General features: G+C 33.4%; 2 protein-coding genes across 6 annotated transcripts in view; one reads left to right on the forward strand and one right to left on the reverse strand.

Moving 5' to 3' along the window:
- pic (DNA damage-binding protein pic) overlaps window positions 1-10,866 on the reverse strand; it is a 65,254-nt gene extending 54,388 nt beyond the window's left edge. For both annotated transcript variants that reach the window (XM_074138644.1, XM_074138643.1), the window contains exons 1-2: window positions 10,755-10,866; window positions 9,586-9,621 (exon numbers count right to left, since the gene is read on the reverse strand). In XM_074138644.1, the coding sequence (XP_073994745.1) occupies window positions 9,586-9,621; window positions 10,755-10,798 (80 nt within the window). In that variant the 5' untranslated portion in view covers window positions 10,799-10,866. The remainder of the gene's footprint in view (window positions 1-9,585; window positions 9,622-10,754) is intronic.
- A 3,003-nt stretch (window positions 10,867-13,869) lies between these two features.
- The window catches only part of LOC141459316 (neural cell adhesion molecule 2-like), a 580,420-nt gene continuing 576,866 nt past the window's right edge, over window positions 13,870-17,423 (forward strand). For 2 of the 4 annotated variants that reach the window (XM_074138237.1, XM_074138235.1), the window contains exon 1: window positions 13,899-14,125. In XM_074138237.1, the coding sequence (XP_073994338.1) occupies window positions 14,038-14,125 (88 nt within the window). In that variant the 5' untranslated portion in view covers window positions 13,899-14,037. Of the gene's footprint in view, window positions 14,126-17,423 lie in introns of all 4 variants that reach the window. The other 2 variants (XM_074138236.1, XM_074138238.1) reach the window with 2 other exon arrangements.

The raw sequence follows: 17,423 nt of genomic DNA on the forward strand, positions 1-17,423 counted from the left end.
GATTAGTTTTTCGCATAAAAATGTCTGACTGTCATATTAAAATACAAAAATTCATGGCCAAATAAGTGGGTTCATGGAATGATTTCCATTAAAAGAAAAAAAAAAAATTGAAATAAGATTTGATTTTTCTCATTTAAGATTTTGAGGCGCTTTAAAATAATATATTATTTTTTTTAGAAATGAAGCTGAATGTGCTATTTGTTTTGTATAATTTAATGCGTAATTTTTGGTGTGTTTGAATTGACCAGAATTTTTGAATTAATTTGGTTTGTTTTATTTTTATAAATTTAACTTGACCACTTATAATCTTTATTTTTGTTTAAGAAATTTCGGCCTCAAACAGCCATTCAGCTTAAGCTCTTACATACAAAGTTCCTTTAGCTACATAAAGTTCCTTTTTTAACTTCATCCGCATTTTGTTTATAGTTGAATTCTTTTATTTTTTTTTATTGGCCAGTAATATGTCCCTTCTTTTAATTTAATTCTAAATATTTGTTTATATTTTAGTTCTGTGAGGTAGTCGTATCATCCTTATCATTTCGATGTGGACAAAAAATGCGGATGTGGCTAAAACAAAAAATATCAGCTCAAAAAAAGGAACTTAGTGAGAGCTGAGGTTGGCTGTTAGAGACTGTAACGTTCTGAAACAATAAAAGTAAAAAAAAGGAGACCAAATAAGAGTTTAAACCGTATTATGTGTTATATGTGTATGTATACAATATGTAATATGTATAATGATGTTTCATGTATATTGTAGTATGAGTTTTAATGTGTAAATATCTGTATTGTGGTAAAAGGCCATGGCTTAATGTCATAACGCTTAAATCCAAAATAAGACACAAATGGGTCTTCTATTTTCTTTCTAAGTTTTAAATGAGTTTATACTCGTACGATTTTTTAGTTAAAGGTTTTATAGAGAAAGAAAAGGTGGTAATCAGACTTCAGCACTGCTATTAAAAAAAAATATAAATACAATTCTGCACTGCATTTATTTAAAAATTCTACAAAAATAAATAAAAAATTAAGTGAAACAAATGCAAAAATATTAAATGAATGTCTTCTTGGCGCCCTACCAGAGTGAGTGATTTGAGGGTAAAAGAGAGTTTGGTCTGTGAGATTTGTCAATACATTATTTTTAGTCCTAAGTACCGTTTTTTCTATGGAAATATGGGAAATTAAAAGTTCTTGGGTGAACGGTACTATTTTGTTTTGCTGCTCGAGGTGAACAGGGGCATTAGATGTTATGGAATTGGGCATTTGGTTTAGGTAATCTCTGATCGTTATAGATGCTTAGTGATCCGCCGACGGAACCAGTTTTGATGTTTATGTTTAACGGTCAGTCTGGTGACTTCTTCAAACAACAGAGTGCTGCAAGTATTTGACACACCTTTGTATAGCAACAATTAACAGCCTCTCTCTAGCTTGGAAGCTCGCGACACCCAGCTGCAGAAAATCGATGGAAGAAACTTTTTCTAAGGTAAAGATTATCTTCTTAAGGAAGTTACTTTTGGTACTAAGACATAACGCCTCTTTCAGTTGTGACTGCAACTTGTGACATAGGATAGTCAAAGAAATAAATTAGTATAACTTTAGGGTGAAAAACGTTTGAAAGCTGATTTGGAAATTAGAATGTCTAGGTTTATTTAGATTTTCAGAGGTTTTGGTACTAAACTTTATCGTTCCTTAGATATTGATTTTTTTTTTTTTAAGATATGTCACAAGTCATAAGTCAGATTTATGGCCTCGCTTCTTGCATCAATAGCATCTTTCCAATTATCATTATCTTATAAAGTAATAAGAGTAAGAAATATTTAGTATTTGTAGAATCGACATATGAAAATTCTCGCTGTTCAAAAATGCTAATTCCCAAATGAAATCAGGAATAACTGGTAAAAATTAGAAGCAGTTATATGCAACGCGAAGTGCAACTGCAATTTAAGTGCTTTAATATTAACCAGAAATCGATTTCAGTATTAATTATGAAATTAATTAATTAAAAATATCAAAAAAACTTCTAAATTTTATGTATTATTAATTACAGGGTTTTATCTTTTCTTAAGTTTTTAATGAAAAAATACGGTGTTCTTACTGTAAATAACTGTTTCTGAAATGAAGTCTGAAGAAAATTTTTTAGTTAGGTTTTGAGAAATGTAAAAGTGGTAGAAAAGTGAGTGTTCTCACCAATTTTTTTTTTATTCTTGTTTCATGTTACGATAACAATGAATGAAAAATAACCATGAAATAACGGGCGAGCATTTTTTTCAAACAACAATTAGAACTAAAAACCGCCACTATCCACTTGAATTAATAGGAAAAATTGGAGTAAAAACTTCAAAGATTAAAAAATTCTGTAAATTTTGGTTATTTTAAAGGCAGCAAGAAAAATTAGTTGAATGTTCAACATCAGATAATTAAAAAAATAAGAACTTGATTTTTCAACGCAACTATAGAAGATAAAAGCATTAGTAGTGCCTACCGCTTAGTGGCAAGTTTTGCACTTAAATGAAGAGTGATTCGATTCTGGTTACTTGGAAACTCGTTAGATGTCACAAGCTTAGACTTGACGCTAATATTTTGATGTTTACAAAAACTACGTTCACGCAAGAACTGCTTTTAAATTAGACCCGATTTTTACAGTTACAAGCAGCTGAGTACTACATAATCTTCAATCCTCATTAGTCAGAAGTTCGAAGATTATTGTTAAAGATACTAGTGTGGTTTTATTTATATAATTATTTTCAAGCTTGAGCACAGATTAAGAATAATCTGCATCTCCATGGCATGCTGTGTGCAAAGACCAAGTGATAATAGCCCAAGATAAAGAGGACATGGAATCTATGGCGTGAAAAGTAATAGGAGCATATAAAAACTGAGGTATTTAAACCTCAGATAAACTTAGTATGTTTATGTTGATTAAGATAAACTTATCAAAAACTTAGTATGTTGATATCAGGCGGTGAAGACCTTTATCAAAAAGACAAAAATTTCTTCTTTATTTCCGATCCATAGAATTTGTTTTTTTATTCCATAGTGGCATCAAAAAACAAAAGCAAACCTTTCTTTTTGTACTAAAAGGTAAAACAAAATTTATGTATATACAGGGTGTCCCAAGCTATATGGATAACGACTTTTTCTCGGAAACTAAGATAGCTTAAAAAAAAACAACTAAAAAATACGTGTCCCCTTAGTTTTTTGTTAGAAATTCAAATTTAATTTGTAAATTTTTTTCGGTGCTTCCAGAAGCGAGATACAGGCACCAACTTCATTTTTTCAAATGGGGAGGTGCGGTTTTTATTTCAGAAATAGATTCCACTATTTTTTTTAAGAAAATTTGCTTGAACGGTTTTTTTCTGTGAGCGATATTTTACAAGTTATGAATGAAAACATGATTCTTATAAGAAATTTCAAAATGATAATATTTAACGGTTTTTTGATTGAATAAGAAGAAAAGTACTATTTTATTATAAATTTTACTCCTTATAATATTACAGATCATGTTCGAACTGGCCTCCACCATTAGGGATGCATAGACATGCTCTTTCCTGCCAATTGTCCCTTACTGCCAAAGAAATAGATTCGGCTTTAGCCGAGTTACAGGCACCTATTATTCTCTGCTTTAGTTCATCTACAGATGCAATTCCGACTTGATTCTGATGCACCTAGATTTAGAAATGCTTTAAGATAAGCAGAAATAAGAAAAGAAAGAAAAAAGTTATGAATAATCTCCTTGTTTTTCAGGTATCCCCAAAGGAGATAGTCCATAGGTGTCAAATGGTGGCGACTGAATCGCTCCCCGTGTCGATATAACACGCCCATCAAATTGCCTTCGAGATATCTCTTTACATGCCTGATGGTGTTATATCGACACGGGGGGCGATTCAGTGGCCACCTCGTTCACCGGATTTGACACCTATGGGCTATTAGTACTTTTCTTCTTATTCAATCAAAAAACCGTTATAATATTATCATTTTGAAATTTCTTATAAGAATCATGTTTTCATTCATAACTTCTAAAATATCGCTCACAGAAAAAAAACCGTTCAAGTAATTTTTTCTTAAAAAAAATAGAGGACTCTATTTCTGAAATAAAAACCGCACCTTCCCATTTGAAAAAATAAAGTTGGTGCCAGTATCTCGCTTCTGGAAGCACCGAAAAAAATTTACAAATTAAATTTGGATTTCTAACAAAAAACTAAGGGAACACGTATTTTTTAGTTTTTTTCTAGCTATCTTAGTTTCCGAGAAAAAGTCGTTATCCATATAGCTTGGGACACCCTCCCATATATATGTTTAATATACATTATATAATATACATGGTGACCAAAGTTATATGCTCCACCCACTTTTTTTTTTAACGGCGGGAAATTTCAAAAAATAAAAAACACGTATTTAATAATTTTTAGTCTAGTTTATTTTCAGTGATTGACCCATTTTTTTAAACCCTTGTATCTCAAGATACAGCATCCAACTTTTGTTTTTCAAATGGAACGTTATATTTTTTGTTGCATATTTTTGTAGTATTTGATCTCCTAAAAACAACAAAAAATTTTTTTTTGAAATCGGTTAGGTTTTTCAAAAGTTATGGTAATTTAAAATATGAAATACAAATTTCAGTTTACTGTCAAAATTACGTTATTTTTTTTAAAGAATCTATTCAAACTGGGCACAACCAACGGATAGGCAAGCCAAAACTCTGGACTCCCACGCTTTGCTTGTAGCAGCACTTATCGTGGCGAAGTCAAGATCTAGGCAGGCTAGAAGTATTCGACGTTCAGGTTGCTTTTTCTACAAACGTTTAGGTTTGTTATCAACTAATCGGCCCATACTTCTACAGAGAGAACTTAACTGGTGAAAGGTATCCAACTTTTTTTTCAGAGACATTTTGCCAGTTCCGCTTGAAGATGTTCATCTACAACGTCGGATAGATATGTATTTTCAACAAGATGGTTGCCCGGCGAGAGTGGTTCGAGGTTAGCTGGGCAGAAATTTCCATTAAAAGTGCTTAAGGACTCATTGTCCCATCCAATGGCCACCTCGATCTCCGGACTTGACCCAAATGGACTATATTTTGTGGGGATACCTAAAAAAATAAAGTGTAAAGTATCCTTAATCCCGTGGCTTCAGTCGATGATCTGAAACGTCGAATTACTCTAGGCGCCTAGATCTTGACTTCGCTACCATAAGTGCTGCTACAAGCAAAGCGTGGGAGTCCAGAGTTTTGGCTTGCCTATCCGTTGGTTGTACCCAGTTTGAACAGATTCTTTAAAAAAAATAACGTAATTTTGACAGTAAACTGAAATTTGTTTTTCATATTTTAAATTACCATAACTTTTGAAAAACCTAACCGATTTCAAAAATTTTTTTTTGTTGTTGTTTTTAGGAGCTCAAATACTACAAAAATATGCAACAAAAAATATAACGTTCCATTTGAAAAACAAAAGTTGGATGCTGAACTTCGAGATACAGGGGTTTAAAAAAAGGGGTCAATCACTGAAAATAAACTAGACTAAAAATTATTAAATACGTGTTTTTTATTTTTTCGAAATTTCCCGCCGTTAAAAAAAAAGTGGGTGGAGCATATAACTTTGGTCACCGTGTATACATAAATTTATGTATGTATATATATATATATATAAGATTATTAAAGATCAAACATACCGACTGTGGCCCGTTTGTAAATCGTACTTATAAGCGCAACTTAGTGCGAAACACTCACACGACTTTGTCTTCACTAAATCCACGAATATTTTAAATCCATGGGTTTTTAAAACCGAATCCTCGCTATTGTAATCCTAAATATTAATAGTTTGAGGTCACTAAAAGATAATACAAATTCATATTAAATGCAGCGTCAGCTTCCCTCAGAGCTGTCAAAATCTGCTCAAGCCACCCCTGTATATTGTGAAATATGATAATAGCAATTAACCCTTAGTCCACCAGGTAAAATAAGTCATTACTTCGCAAGGTGGGGTGATTTCCTTCTACGCCAACTTGCCCCGGCACTCAGTATAGGATGACTTTGTTTTCTTAAACCAGTTCACCAAGTCTTCTAAGGCAATTCCAAACCATTTTAGAGGTGTCACTAGTATTTCGAAGATTCAACGAACTTGCTGCTTTTTCCTCGTTACCTCTGCTAAGCTTCTTTATGGTAAAGTTAATAATCTTTTTATAACTCAAGAATTGATGACTTAGTTTTATTTGTTATTCATTTCGTGTAACACTAGACGTTTCGACCTCTACGATCATCATTGGATTTCTCTCTACTGAGTATAGAAGCAATTTAATTTCGATGCCACTAGTCTTATTTATTGTTATTTGTTTCAATATATATATATTTTTTTTAAACGACAGATTGTAGATGTCTATTTTTTCCTTGTACCTTTGGCTTATTCTTTTCTCTAGGATAAATACATTAACAAAACAAAATAAATATAAAGCATTCTTCTCGGAAAAACATATTAATAAAACAATATAAGATGCAAGAAATTGAAGTGGTTCCATACAAAATAGTAGTGAGAAATCCTGGAGTTCGACAATTCCGGTGTTTCAGAATTTAAGAAATAGAACTATAACTACGAAATAAGTCTAAGATATACTATAAAATTCTTGGGTTATAATTGACAATTGATCGTTTTCGAGCTAATGACATTGGAACACGGGTGCTTTATTAGAAGAATAAAAAATCTTATTGCGATATTTTTTGTCAAGATTAAACGGAACGCATCTTTCATTTGAGTGAATTTTTTCCCGGAAATTGCTGGGAAATCTATGGGTTTCTGATGGGTACTTGGCCCAACACTCTAGCAGTCCTCGACTCATCCATGCACCATCACATGTTCTTTAATGCCAGGAAGAGCGGATTCACTGCTCTGTTACCACCTGAAAGGTGGTTTGTTTTCGCGCTCACAAAACTCTCTGTACAGCAGCCAGCAGAAGTGGTGAACTTAAGGATAAAGGCATTTTCAGTTCTCATTTCACCCTTTATGCATTTTTCAACCAGATTTCTGAAGCTCGCGTAGAAATGAAACCTAACCTCGTTAAATTTGAATATCGAATAGCTATTAAAAAAATTATAAATATTATTTTAATGATAAAGAATTAATGAGAAATATTGATTGAAAATGAAAATAAAGCAATAAACATTAAATGTTTGATTCATTTTAAATTAATTAGTTATTTTTTCTGTCACTATTTTGATTTTTTATGCAACATTTCATTTTACAACCTTTTTTAACACAGTAACTTAATCGTCTCTTCCGAATTTCTAGATTAAAGTCGCTTATTTTTGAAATCATATAGATCTTTTCATTAACCATGAAATGAAACATCGTTGATTGTAGATACAGATTCTAGATTGTGATTTAATAATTCAAATGCACTGCGACTTAAAAGAGGTTTCACCATTTTGTCTACTATTGCATTTAAAATTTGTTGAATAACTTAAAAAACATTGATAATATTTCAAGTGTTTTCAGACTATAAAATAAATTATATGTTTGAAATAATCGAACACTTAAATATTATTTAAAAAAATACGTGATTAAGAAAACAGACAAATCTCAATGTGGATTGTATATTACAATTAAATTTTCTTTTAATTTTATTGTTTTTAATTTAAAAGTAAATAAATAATTATAAAAATTATGTTGCAGAGCTGAAGATAACGAATCAGGATGAAATGGACTTATAATGAGATTCTTCGACTATTGACTTTTAGTTGTGCACTACTTCCGCGTTTTTGAGGAGCAGTTGCTTTGGTAATCGCCTTCCGAAGAAGAAGCTGACTACTTGCTCCTTGCATAATGTCTAAACTCAAGTCTAGTTTAGTTTTGGGTCTGGCTTAGAACAGAGAAAACGACACCCTTGGACAACCTTAAAGGCGCTAATGGCCGCAGCAGTTAAGCGCCTCTCCCTAAAAAAGACACACTTCAATTAATTGACGAATACGTACTACCACTTTAACGGATGTATAAAGAAAAGAGTCGCAAACAGAGACTCCGTGACACAGAGAAAATTGGACTGCATTAACTTTACTAGTGCAGTAGTTATAAAACCTAAGCTCTTACTTCAAAAGATTTGATCTTTAAGATTGGTTGGGATGTAGAAGTTATCTCCGAAGTAAAAAAGAAATTTTTACTATTGTACAGTGAGCTGCGTCACTTCTTCGTTGAGTTGTAGGTAGTTTAGCCATTCTATTTGGAGCATACATTATTTTTATGATGCTCAAAAGAAACTTATGCGACAGCTGTCTATTTGAGATCTGAGACTACCGAAGGGCCTAAAAAGTAAACACATCCTGGCCAAATCTTGAGTGGCCCTCATAAAGTCTGTGATAATACCTAGGCTAGTTTGCTGGGCGCAACGATCTGAGCGCGATTATGATCGACTGTAAAGAAGGCTATGAAAGATTCCACTACAGCAATAACCTGGATTTATAGAGAGGACACATGAACACCTATTCTATGGAATAGAGGTCTCAGTAATTAGGAATTGAACTGGTGTAAAAAAAAATAATATCACGTATTAATATAAAGGGAATCAGCAACCCAGCTGCCTTACCTTAATACTGCTAACCTATGGCAACCTACAAGGTAACCTATGGCTAATTGGCTGCCAACGAGGCCAATGGCCTAACCAGAAGTTTCTTTGTTATTAAGAGACAGTGCTTCAAAATGGTCTTTCAATCTTCTCTGGTCTTAACATGCGAGATAAATATCACTGGTACGTTGATATTTTTCTAGTTTTCCCGAATCATTAGATTAGTTGCCAGGACACTTCGTGGCGTTCAATAAATTAAAGCATTTTATTAAAATAAAAGTCACCTTTTTAGAGAGAAATTCAGGAACTGAAATATCTGCAGCTGAACGAGTAGTGTGAAAGAATGTGTATAAAGATGGTTTGGCAGGTGTCCATGTTTCCTGTATAAACTATCTTTAACGATTTGAGGATAACGATGGACTGATTATGCTGAAGGCTAAGATGTCAGGACAATCAGATTCCCATGAATTTAGGTATTTTATAGTATTACTTTTCAAACATCCGGTTGCTGAACGTCTGATTAGGACTACTGAACTTGATCAGAGAAACATTTTAGGTTATCAAAGCGCGAAGTTGGAATAATAAAGAACAAATGTGTGGTATGTCGACGGTATGACGCTGGAGTCTTTTGCAGTAGGTGCCGTGAGTTAGGGTCTACAATTCAAGTGGCTGAAGTGAATTTGGCAGGACGCTTCATTTAAAATTTGGACAGGAAGTTTGGATGTGCTTGTATACCTGCACAGCTTACAGACACACCCTTAGAATTCACCTCATTAAGTACTTGCTCTATCCTGCAGAGATTTGTAACATTTACCACACGCAGATAGAATTGCTACGATCTGCAAACAATATCAAGCGGCAAATAAATTCGACTGGGATAAAGCCTCAGAATAAGGGGCCGCCAGAAAAGGGGTTGGAATCCAATCATACTCCCTGGTCAAAAAGTGTTCTGTTTGTGGGAAAATGTTTGTATACATGTCTTTTGCAAAGTAATTTTTTTTGTTGAACAATTTTTAAATAATTCTCTTATAATTTAACTCATCTTACCAGGGCCTCCATTTCGCCGAAGGTATGAAACACCCTCTAGAATGAAAAAACAAAACAAAATAGTTTATTTAAAATGTGGAATGAAATCACATAAATTTATTTTATGAAACAAAAATAATAATTAGAACGCTAGTGTTCATTAAGGATAAAGTTACTAAGTATCCAAAAGAGACACAAGGTACAGGATGGATACTTTATCAAATGACGATAATCACATTTATGAGAAATAGTGGAAACTACATACTCTGACACCCAAAAACCCAAAACAAACCACTGAAATCCAAATTTTATTGGACTTAAAAGTCAGAGATGGATTAAACATTACAAGCAAAAGAAGCACGTGCTTATAGCAACCAGTGAAAGGGTACTACACAAATTTTTCAAAGTCGAATATATTATGGCCCATGGGCTATTTGATACAAAATCCCCCCACATTAGAAGACAAAATTGCATACAGATAGACTGATATATATGCAATAATCCAAGCGTATATATCTTTGCCAAGAGTCTTGAAATCGAAAAAATGTATAGTCTATATTTGTGTACCCAAACTTCTCAAAAAAGGTCAATCCTTTTTAATAATTGTTTGAAGATAAATGAGTTAAAATATTGCGGTTGGAAACTAGGACTGTTACGAAAATGGTCATTACTGTGACGACTAGCGTTTTGCTAGTTTTATGTGTCTTTGGGAGAGAGGCTTTTAGAGGGAACTGAACAGTAGATAAAGTTTTACGGAACTTTATAAACTAACAATATTGACGATGCCTTTCAAAATTTAGATGTTGGGTTTGATATGTTTTTGAAAATTAATGGTCACAAATTCCTCAGCTGAACGTTAATTTTCTCAGTTGAAATTCATGAAAATTGGTTCATGTGTTTGTAGAAAAGTAAACATTATTTGCTATCTTACTGTAAGTTTGGTTTAATGAAGGTAAACTTTGTGTAAAATAGAGGGGCATCTAAATCTTTAGATGTTTAGACCTCTAATGGCTTTAACCCGCTCTTGGTGAATGTTTTGTACATATTTTTATCCAGCTTCAAAAAGTAAATTTAACCGAATATTTCTCTTACCTTTTATGAGTATCTTTTAGGATTGGTTTTTGTTTAAATATAACTTGGAAAAATAAACACCATATTCAAAAAATTATAAAAACATTAAGGTTACATACCGCCTTGTACAAAATCCTCTAGGTCTTTGATATATCCTACTCATTTTGCTGTCCAAATGAAAACCAAAATCAACTGAATAGTTTTTAAGTACAAATGCAAAATTCAATAAGTGTTAACTATTTTCTGTTGTTTCATACCTTTGCAGTGCGAGGTCGCGCTTACGAAAAGGCTCAAAAGAATTTTTTTAATGCGGAAATCGATATTTAGCGACATTTTCGATATGAATCAATAAAATTTAAATTTTTAACTTTTTTTTAATCCAACTTTTGTACAAAGTAAATATTTGAGGTTCAAATATTAAATTTTATATTTTAAGTAGTAAAAAAATAAAAGTTTTAATTTAAAATTGGTAAAAAGGAAAGTGTGATTTGATTGATTTGAGCGTAAATTCGCCTCCGCCCAAGAGTCCACCAAAACAATTTTGGGATGAATTCCTAAAACGACTTTCTCATACTGAAATTTTCAAAGTTACCTTCAGACTTGGACTTTTTAGTAAATGCAGCTTAGTTTTCATATACATATCTTCGTTAAAATAATGAGATTTTCAAAACCATTCTTTAAAATGTATTTACATGGAAAAAAAATACAAAAACCGTTATGTGTTTATCAAAGTTGGCGGTATTTGAAATTTAAAAAAGCAAACGCTTTTCTTCAAATTCGGAGTCGCAGCAACTTTTTCCCTTTAATGCGATATCACCACTAATACTAGGAAGAAAGGCTGTGTGGTTAGCGTGTTGGATTTCCATGAGGAGATCCCGGGTTCGAATCCAGCTGCTGGTCCTTAGATTGTCTCTTCCAAAGTCGCAAAAAATAAAAACTGAATTCGATTCAGTAAAACACCAATTTCAGTAGTTCAGTGAACACCAATTTCAGTAGTTCGGTGTCTGAACAAACCTTATTCAAGGTTATTTCTTTGTGTAATCTAAGAAGTGTATTTTACTTTGCTCAAATTTTGCCAAGTACCAACTCTCTGGTAAAAACTATTGGTTGTAACGAGAAATAAATGAATAATTATTAAACACAATTAAAATGTGAACTCCAATTCTTAAATGGTTGAAGTTAAGCAGTTGACGCCTTATAAATTATAGTGTATTCCTAAGTTAGATTCTTCTTTAAAATTAATTGTATTTTGGGCTTTTTACTGCCTGTGCATTTAGAATGTTGTTTTTATAAGTTGGTGAAATCTTACTTGTTTATCTTACTGGATGGCAGCTATTTGGGTCTAATGAACCCACGCCAACTCCACACACTCATCCCATTTACTCCTTACACACTGCATTCCTTTGCATGCTATGTACTAACATGTCATAGAAGGGATCCGAAATAAATCTTTTAGTACACAGTGGATCGGCTCTTATAAAGTCATTCCCTCTTAAATCTGCAACTTACTATTTTCTGAAAACAATATTTCGGCTTCAAGAGACCACTAAAGGTTATCTCTTTGCATTACTTCCTTATGTCGGCAGTAAGAGTAAGCAATGTGAAAAATGAGGAAAGTGTGCCATGATGATTAGGACTAAACTACAGTTCGCCCTTGCCGGTCTAATTAATCATCGTTCTTCTTCCTCCAAGTAAGTAAGAAAGAAGAGCGATAAACGCTTCGTAATTACGGAAGAAATATTGTTAAGAAAAACGATTAAAACGGACGAAGAAGTTCCGAACGTTTTGTCATTGCTTGTGTTTTGAGTCTTATGTTGTAAGTGAGGCGTTGCTCCATGAAGGGCCCAAAGTAGGCTGCAGGTTATGGATATTTTTATTTAAAGGAGTCGTACATTTGGTAACCTGGCATGGATTATCACGGATTATTTTGGGTGTTAACCTGGCTTGGACTGGATTAATGATAATTAATACACAGAATATAGGGTAAACGTCAAAGACAAACTGACAGTTCTACCAGTTTTCTTAGTCTATTTTCATTCATCATATTCTAAATGGCTTTAGTTTTGACATATGGATGAATTTAAGCAAATACAAATTCCAGTTTACTTATTCCAACTGAAGGTGTTTTGTTTTATTTGTTGAAAGCTTTAGAAAAACTCATTGGAATGGAAAGGCTTCGCTACCAAAAGACATATCATCTTGAAAATACCTGATATTAATTAGAAAGGTTTTTGGAAAAAATAAGCCGAACAAAAATGTTCAACTTCAAAATCTTACCTGAGGGAAGGTATTAGCTCAGTGGTTAGCGTTCTGGATTCCCACGCGGATATCCTAGGATCGAATCTAGCTGGCAGCCCCCTTTTCTCTTTCTAGGAGCTTCTCACAGCTCACTGTCCGGTGATGGATGTAAAGAGAGTGCACTGAAAAAAGCGCCGGGCGCCAATAACCTCAGATGATGCCGCGCCTTTAATTTATTAAACTTACCTCATTGCAAGGATATTATTTCTGCGAGAACTGTGTAAAAAAATCGATTTCTAATTTAGGCGGCAGTCCTTAGATTTTTAAGCGACTCATCCTGCACTTTATTAGGAACATTTCTCCTTGAACATTAGACTAAGGATGAACGGTCTAGCCTGTCATCCCTCGATAATCATCCCACCCTATGGCTCTCTTGTTAACCTGTAGCAACAAAAACAAAAAAGATTTTGGTAGAGTTCTGGGGCAATCTGGTAAACTTTGACACGCGAGGAAAGTATCTGTTCTGAAGGTCAGAGTCCTCAAGGGAGGACGCTGCCTCAGGTGCAACTTGACCCTTTCTCAAGGCACCAGGAATTTCGTAGATTTTGATATTGCCGCTATAGTTCAGGGGAAAAAGACTATACATAGTCACCCAGGGGCTCGTGTTCTCCTGTTGTTAAAAAAGAAGCTAACCCTTCGCTCCCCCACTTCATAGCGAGGGTTCTTTTGAGTGTGTGGGGTGCACAGAATGATTGAGTGAGGTAGTAACACCCGCCCAAAGCGGCAGAAACCTCATACTCCGTCACTTGGTCTGGTCCAAAGGCCGACTGTAGGAGGCAAGTCAGTTTTAAAGTGTATGTATTTGTGCGTGTAAAGATAAGATGGTGAAGGCGCTGGCGCACCACAATGTAAAGTGCTGAGTGTGCCTGTGTGCAGGGTTGCGCGTTAGTATACAATTGTAGAAGGAGTGACGCGTATCCACACAAAAGTGGTGGGGTTATAACGGTGGAATAGCCCCGCGATCCGGGGTAGATATCCGTCCCACTGTTGTCTTCAGTAGCTACGTAACCGTCGCGTGGTCAACAGTCCTATACGTCCAAGCCGTACCATTATACAATTTTAACACGTTCTGGCGCGAATTTATTTTTTACGCGAAACTTATACATGGAAGGTAGTTATAGACTGATATCGCTAACAGTTTTACTTGCAGCCTCTTTTACAACTGGTGCAAAATTAACCGAAGATGAGACAGGTATTATTAAAAATCCAAAAGTTTAAAATAAATTTGAATACAAATTTTCATGAAAGAAAATCCTTAATTTTCCAAAAAAAACACAAATTTTCTCTATCCGTTAGAATAAAATCTGGAATAACCACTCACACGACTTTCCCTTTCTGCAGTTGTCAAAGTTTCGAACTTATAGCCACATCAGAGGGATTGCAATCCCACAATAAACTTGCACGTTAAAAGCCTTCGATTTAATTGATTAAGATACAACATTTGAAGCAGTTAGCTAGTGTGCTTATCGTGGGTAAACGCGCAAAACTAGAAGTTGGCACCAATTTCTGCAAATGTAAAAACCTGAACATTGCGACTCCTAATTAATGTTCCACAGGTAGACTATCCATTACGCTGGAAGGCTGTTTGGAGGGAAGTTTACCCGAAATTACCTTATAGAACTGCCTTGAAATGAAAATTACTCCTCGAAAAAATGTCCGATGAAACTTTATTATCTTTCCTGATTATACTTATGAAATAAATGTAAAATTTGAAGCTTTTTTTTAAGTTTTCGCGTTTTTGAGATTTAAATAGGATAAAAACGCGAACTCGCCAAGTTTCAAAAAACTATCCTTACATTTTCCTAGGACCTCAAGCCGTGTTTTTGGATAACAACTGGAAACTTGAAAATCTACGCAAGATACAATGAAGTAATAAAAATAAATAATAAATTTGTGAGCAAATATCTTTTACTTACCATAATTCTCAATCTTCAAATTTACTAATTATATATATATACATATTTTATTGTTAGAATGTACGCGTCATAATAAACAGGATTAGTATTAACGTTATGCAGCTCTTAAAAACCGTAAATTCTATTGTAATATCAGACGATTTCTTACACGGATAGATGTTTCTAAATATCTGAGTTTTACCGGTAAAATATTTAAGATAAAAGTGATAAACCTACTTGTGTCATAGAGTTTATAAGGCTAAAACGCTATCATTTAAGGTTCATTTTTCGAGACAATCAGTGGACAAAAGTACCGAACGGATTGGGTTCACCAATTTGATTAAGAAACGTTTTACTTAACTTGTTTTATTTAATCATTTGTTCTTTTGACCAAGTTTTCGTCCTAGAGACTGGGACATTTTCAACGCTTTCTGTCGTTTTATTAGTAGTGAATCCAAAGGTGTTCCACTTCAGTGAAATTGTTAGATCGTTTGGCGTTCTTCTTTCTTTATAGGGTACTGTTCACCTTTTTTTCGTGAATGATTCATTAATCTACAGTAGATTATTCAGGACAAAGCACCACAGAAGTCGAGTGGTTAGAGGCGAGGCCTACAGATATTTTGGTACTGAGTTCGATTTCAGGTCTAGGACTTCGATTTTTATTTAATGGTTAATAAATAATCTAAATAACATAATCCAGCAATAGTGAAATAGTTATTTAAAAACGGATTTTAATGTAACTTAGTGATGGAATTTAGTGTCTATTGTAAGAGAAAACGGTACCTGTAATCATGATGATTGTTTTCTACACAAAATAATAAAAGTTGCTCTTAAAATGCATTCCCTTAAAGGCTTCAATTATGATATTAATAATAAATAGAATTCCACGCGGAGATATTGAATTGGACATTAGCTACCGGACCTTAGATTTTTCTACTGTCCGGTGAGAGAACATTGTTCGGAGGCCGGCAGAAAGCTCAGGACGCCAATGACCTCAGATGTTTGAGCGCCTTAATTTTATTAAAATAATCATAATAATAAACTATTAAAATAAATATTAAGTACTTTCGCTAAGCAACAGTATAATTTTTATAAATTCGCAGACGATAACAAAAATGTTTTGACAAAATGAAACCCAAGTAAGAATCCCATTCCGGTGATGATCTTGAAGCCCGTGCGATGTAACTACAAAGATGGTGCGTGAGCAAAAAGCTTACTTTGATTGCCTTGCATATTTATTTTTGGACCCTGAACATTGGTTTATTTTATACAGATTTAGTTCATTAATTAATTATTAAAATCGCATAATTTATTGTTATAATCTATTTATTCACTTGACGATAAAACATTTAATTTTCGGTGCATTGAATGTTTGTTTTTTAATTTATATTAAGGTCATTTTAAGTACTTGTAGAGTTGTGAGGCGATTTCCGCCATATTCCACTATATAACTTATTCTAAAAGCTTGCTGAAACCTCGATTTTATCTCAGATTACCTTCAATAAAAAAGACTGAATAAATTATAATAATAAAATTGCCGAAATTATTTAGGAAAACAAAAAATCTTCTCTCTTTTAAAAAATATGTCGCGAACCAAGCACATCTTTTTCTTATAACGAAATTTACATAATTAAATTTACTTCAAATGAAGAAAAGGGATTTTAATATTACGCATGTTTGCTGTAAAAGATGATGTTGCTGAAGGAAGCGAGGCGTCACAGCTCCTTTAGAATCTCATTCAAAATCAGTATGCTCTCAAAAATCAATATTTGCTCAAGTTCAGACGAAAAGTATTGTTGATTTTCAAGGAAATTACAGACGCATTTTCAGGAGATGTTATTCTTCTTAGATGGGTCTTTGATTGATCATTTTGTTCTCCTAAATATGATGCAAGTTTAGAGCAGTACAATGCACTAAAAAGGCACTTTAGAGGAGAGTTATTCATCAACTCTCTCTAAGAATCGTGCCTAAATAAAGTTTACAGGACAAATTTTCAATTAAAAATAATAGAGCTATAAGTATTTGATGGGTATACAAGTTTAAAAATCGTCGCAACTATTTTTGGAAAAATCGCCAAAAATAAAGCTGAAAAATCTATTCTGTAAAGTTACAATTCCGTTTGGCTGAGACAAAAGCTAATTGTCGCGTCTCAACTAGAACCGACGCAAAATAGAATTTAAAGATTTATTAAGTTTTGATTTTGGTTACGCTTATTCTGTCTCTATAAGAAACCTTGAAGTATGAAAATTTGAAGAAAACTTAGTGACTAGACTCCAAGGCTGAGTCTACCCAAAAATATTTTTCGGAAAAAATATTACTTTAAAATAATTTATATACACAAAAAATGAATTCCAGCTAATAAATGCAATTTATAAGGTTTAAATTTAAAGTCAATGTTAGATGAAGAATGAAAATTAGTCATGATTGATTTATACTACTCGTGTTTGTTATAGAAATCGCGGCTCTAATTGAAACACAAAAATTAACGAATACTCTGACTAGAATGTACGTCTTTCTTCGCGCAAGTTAGGTGGAAGTTATCAGCAGAAGCTCTACTGATAAGCTTTATTAAGCAAGCTTTCATGAGGAATTTGA

The sequence above is a fragment of the Rhodnius prolixus genome, unplaced genomic scaffold (genome assembly GCF_049639745.1).
Source record: "Rhodnius prolixus isolate KJV_2025 unplaced genomic scaffold, Rpr scaffold_11, whole genome shotgun sequence".
Classification (NCBI taxonomy): domain Eukaryota; kingdom Metazoa; phylum Arthropoda; class Insecta; order Hemiptera; family Reduviidae; genus Rhodnius; species Rhodnius prolixus.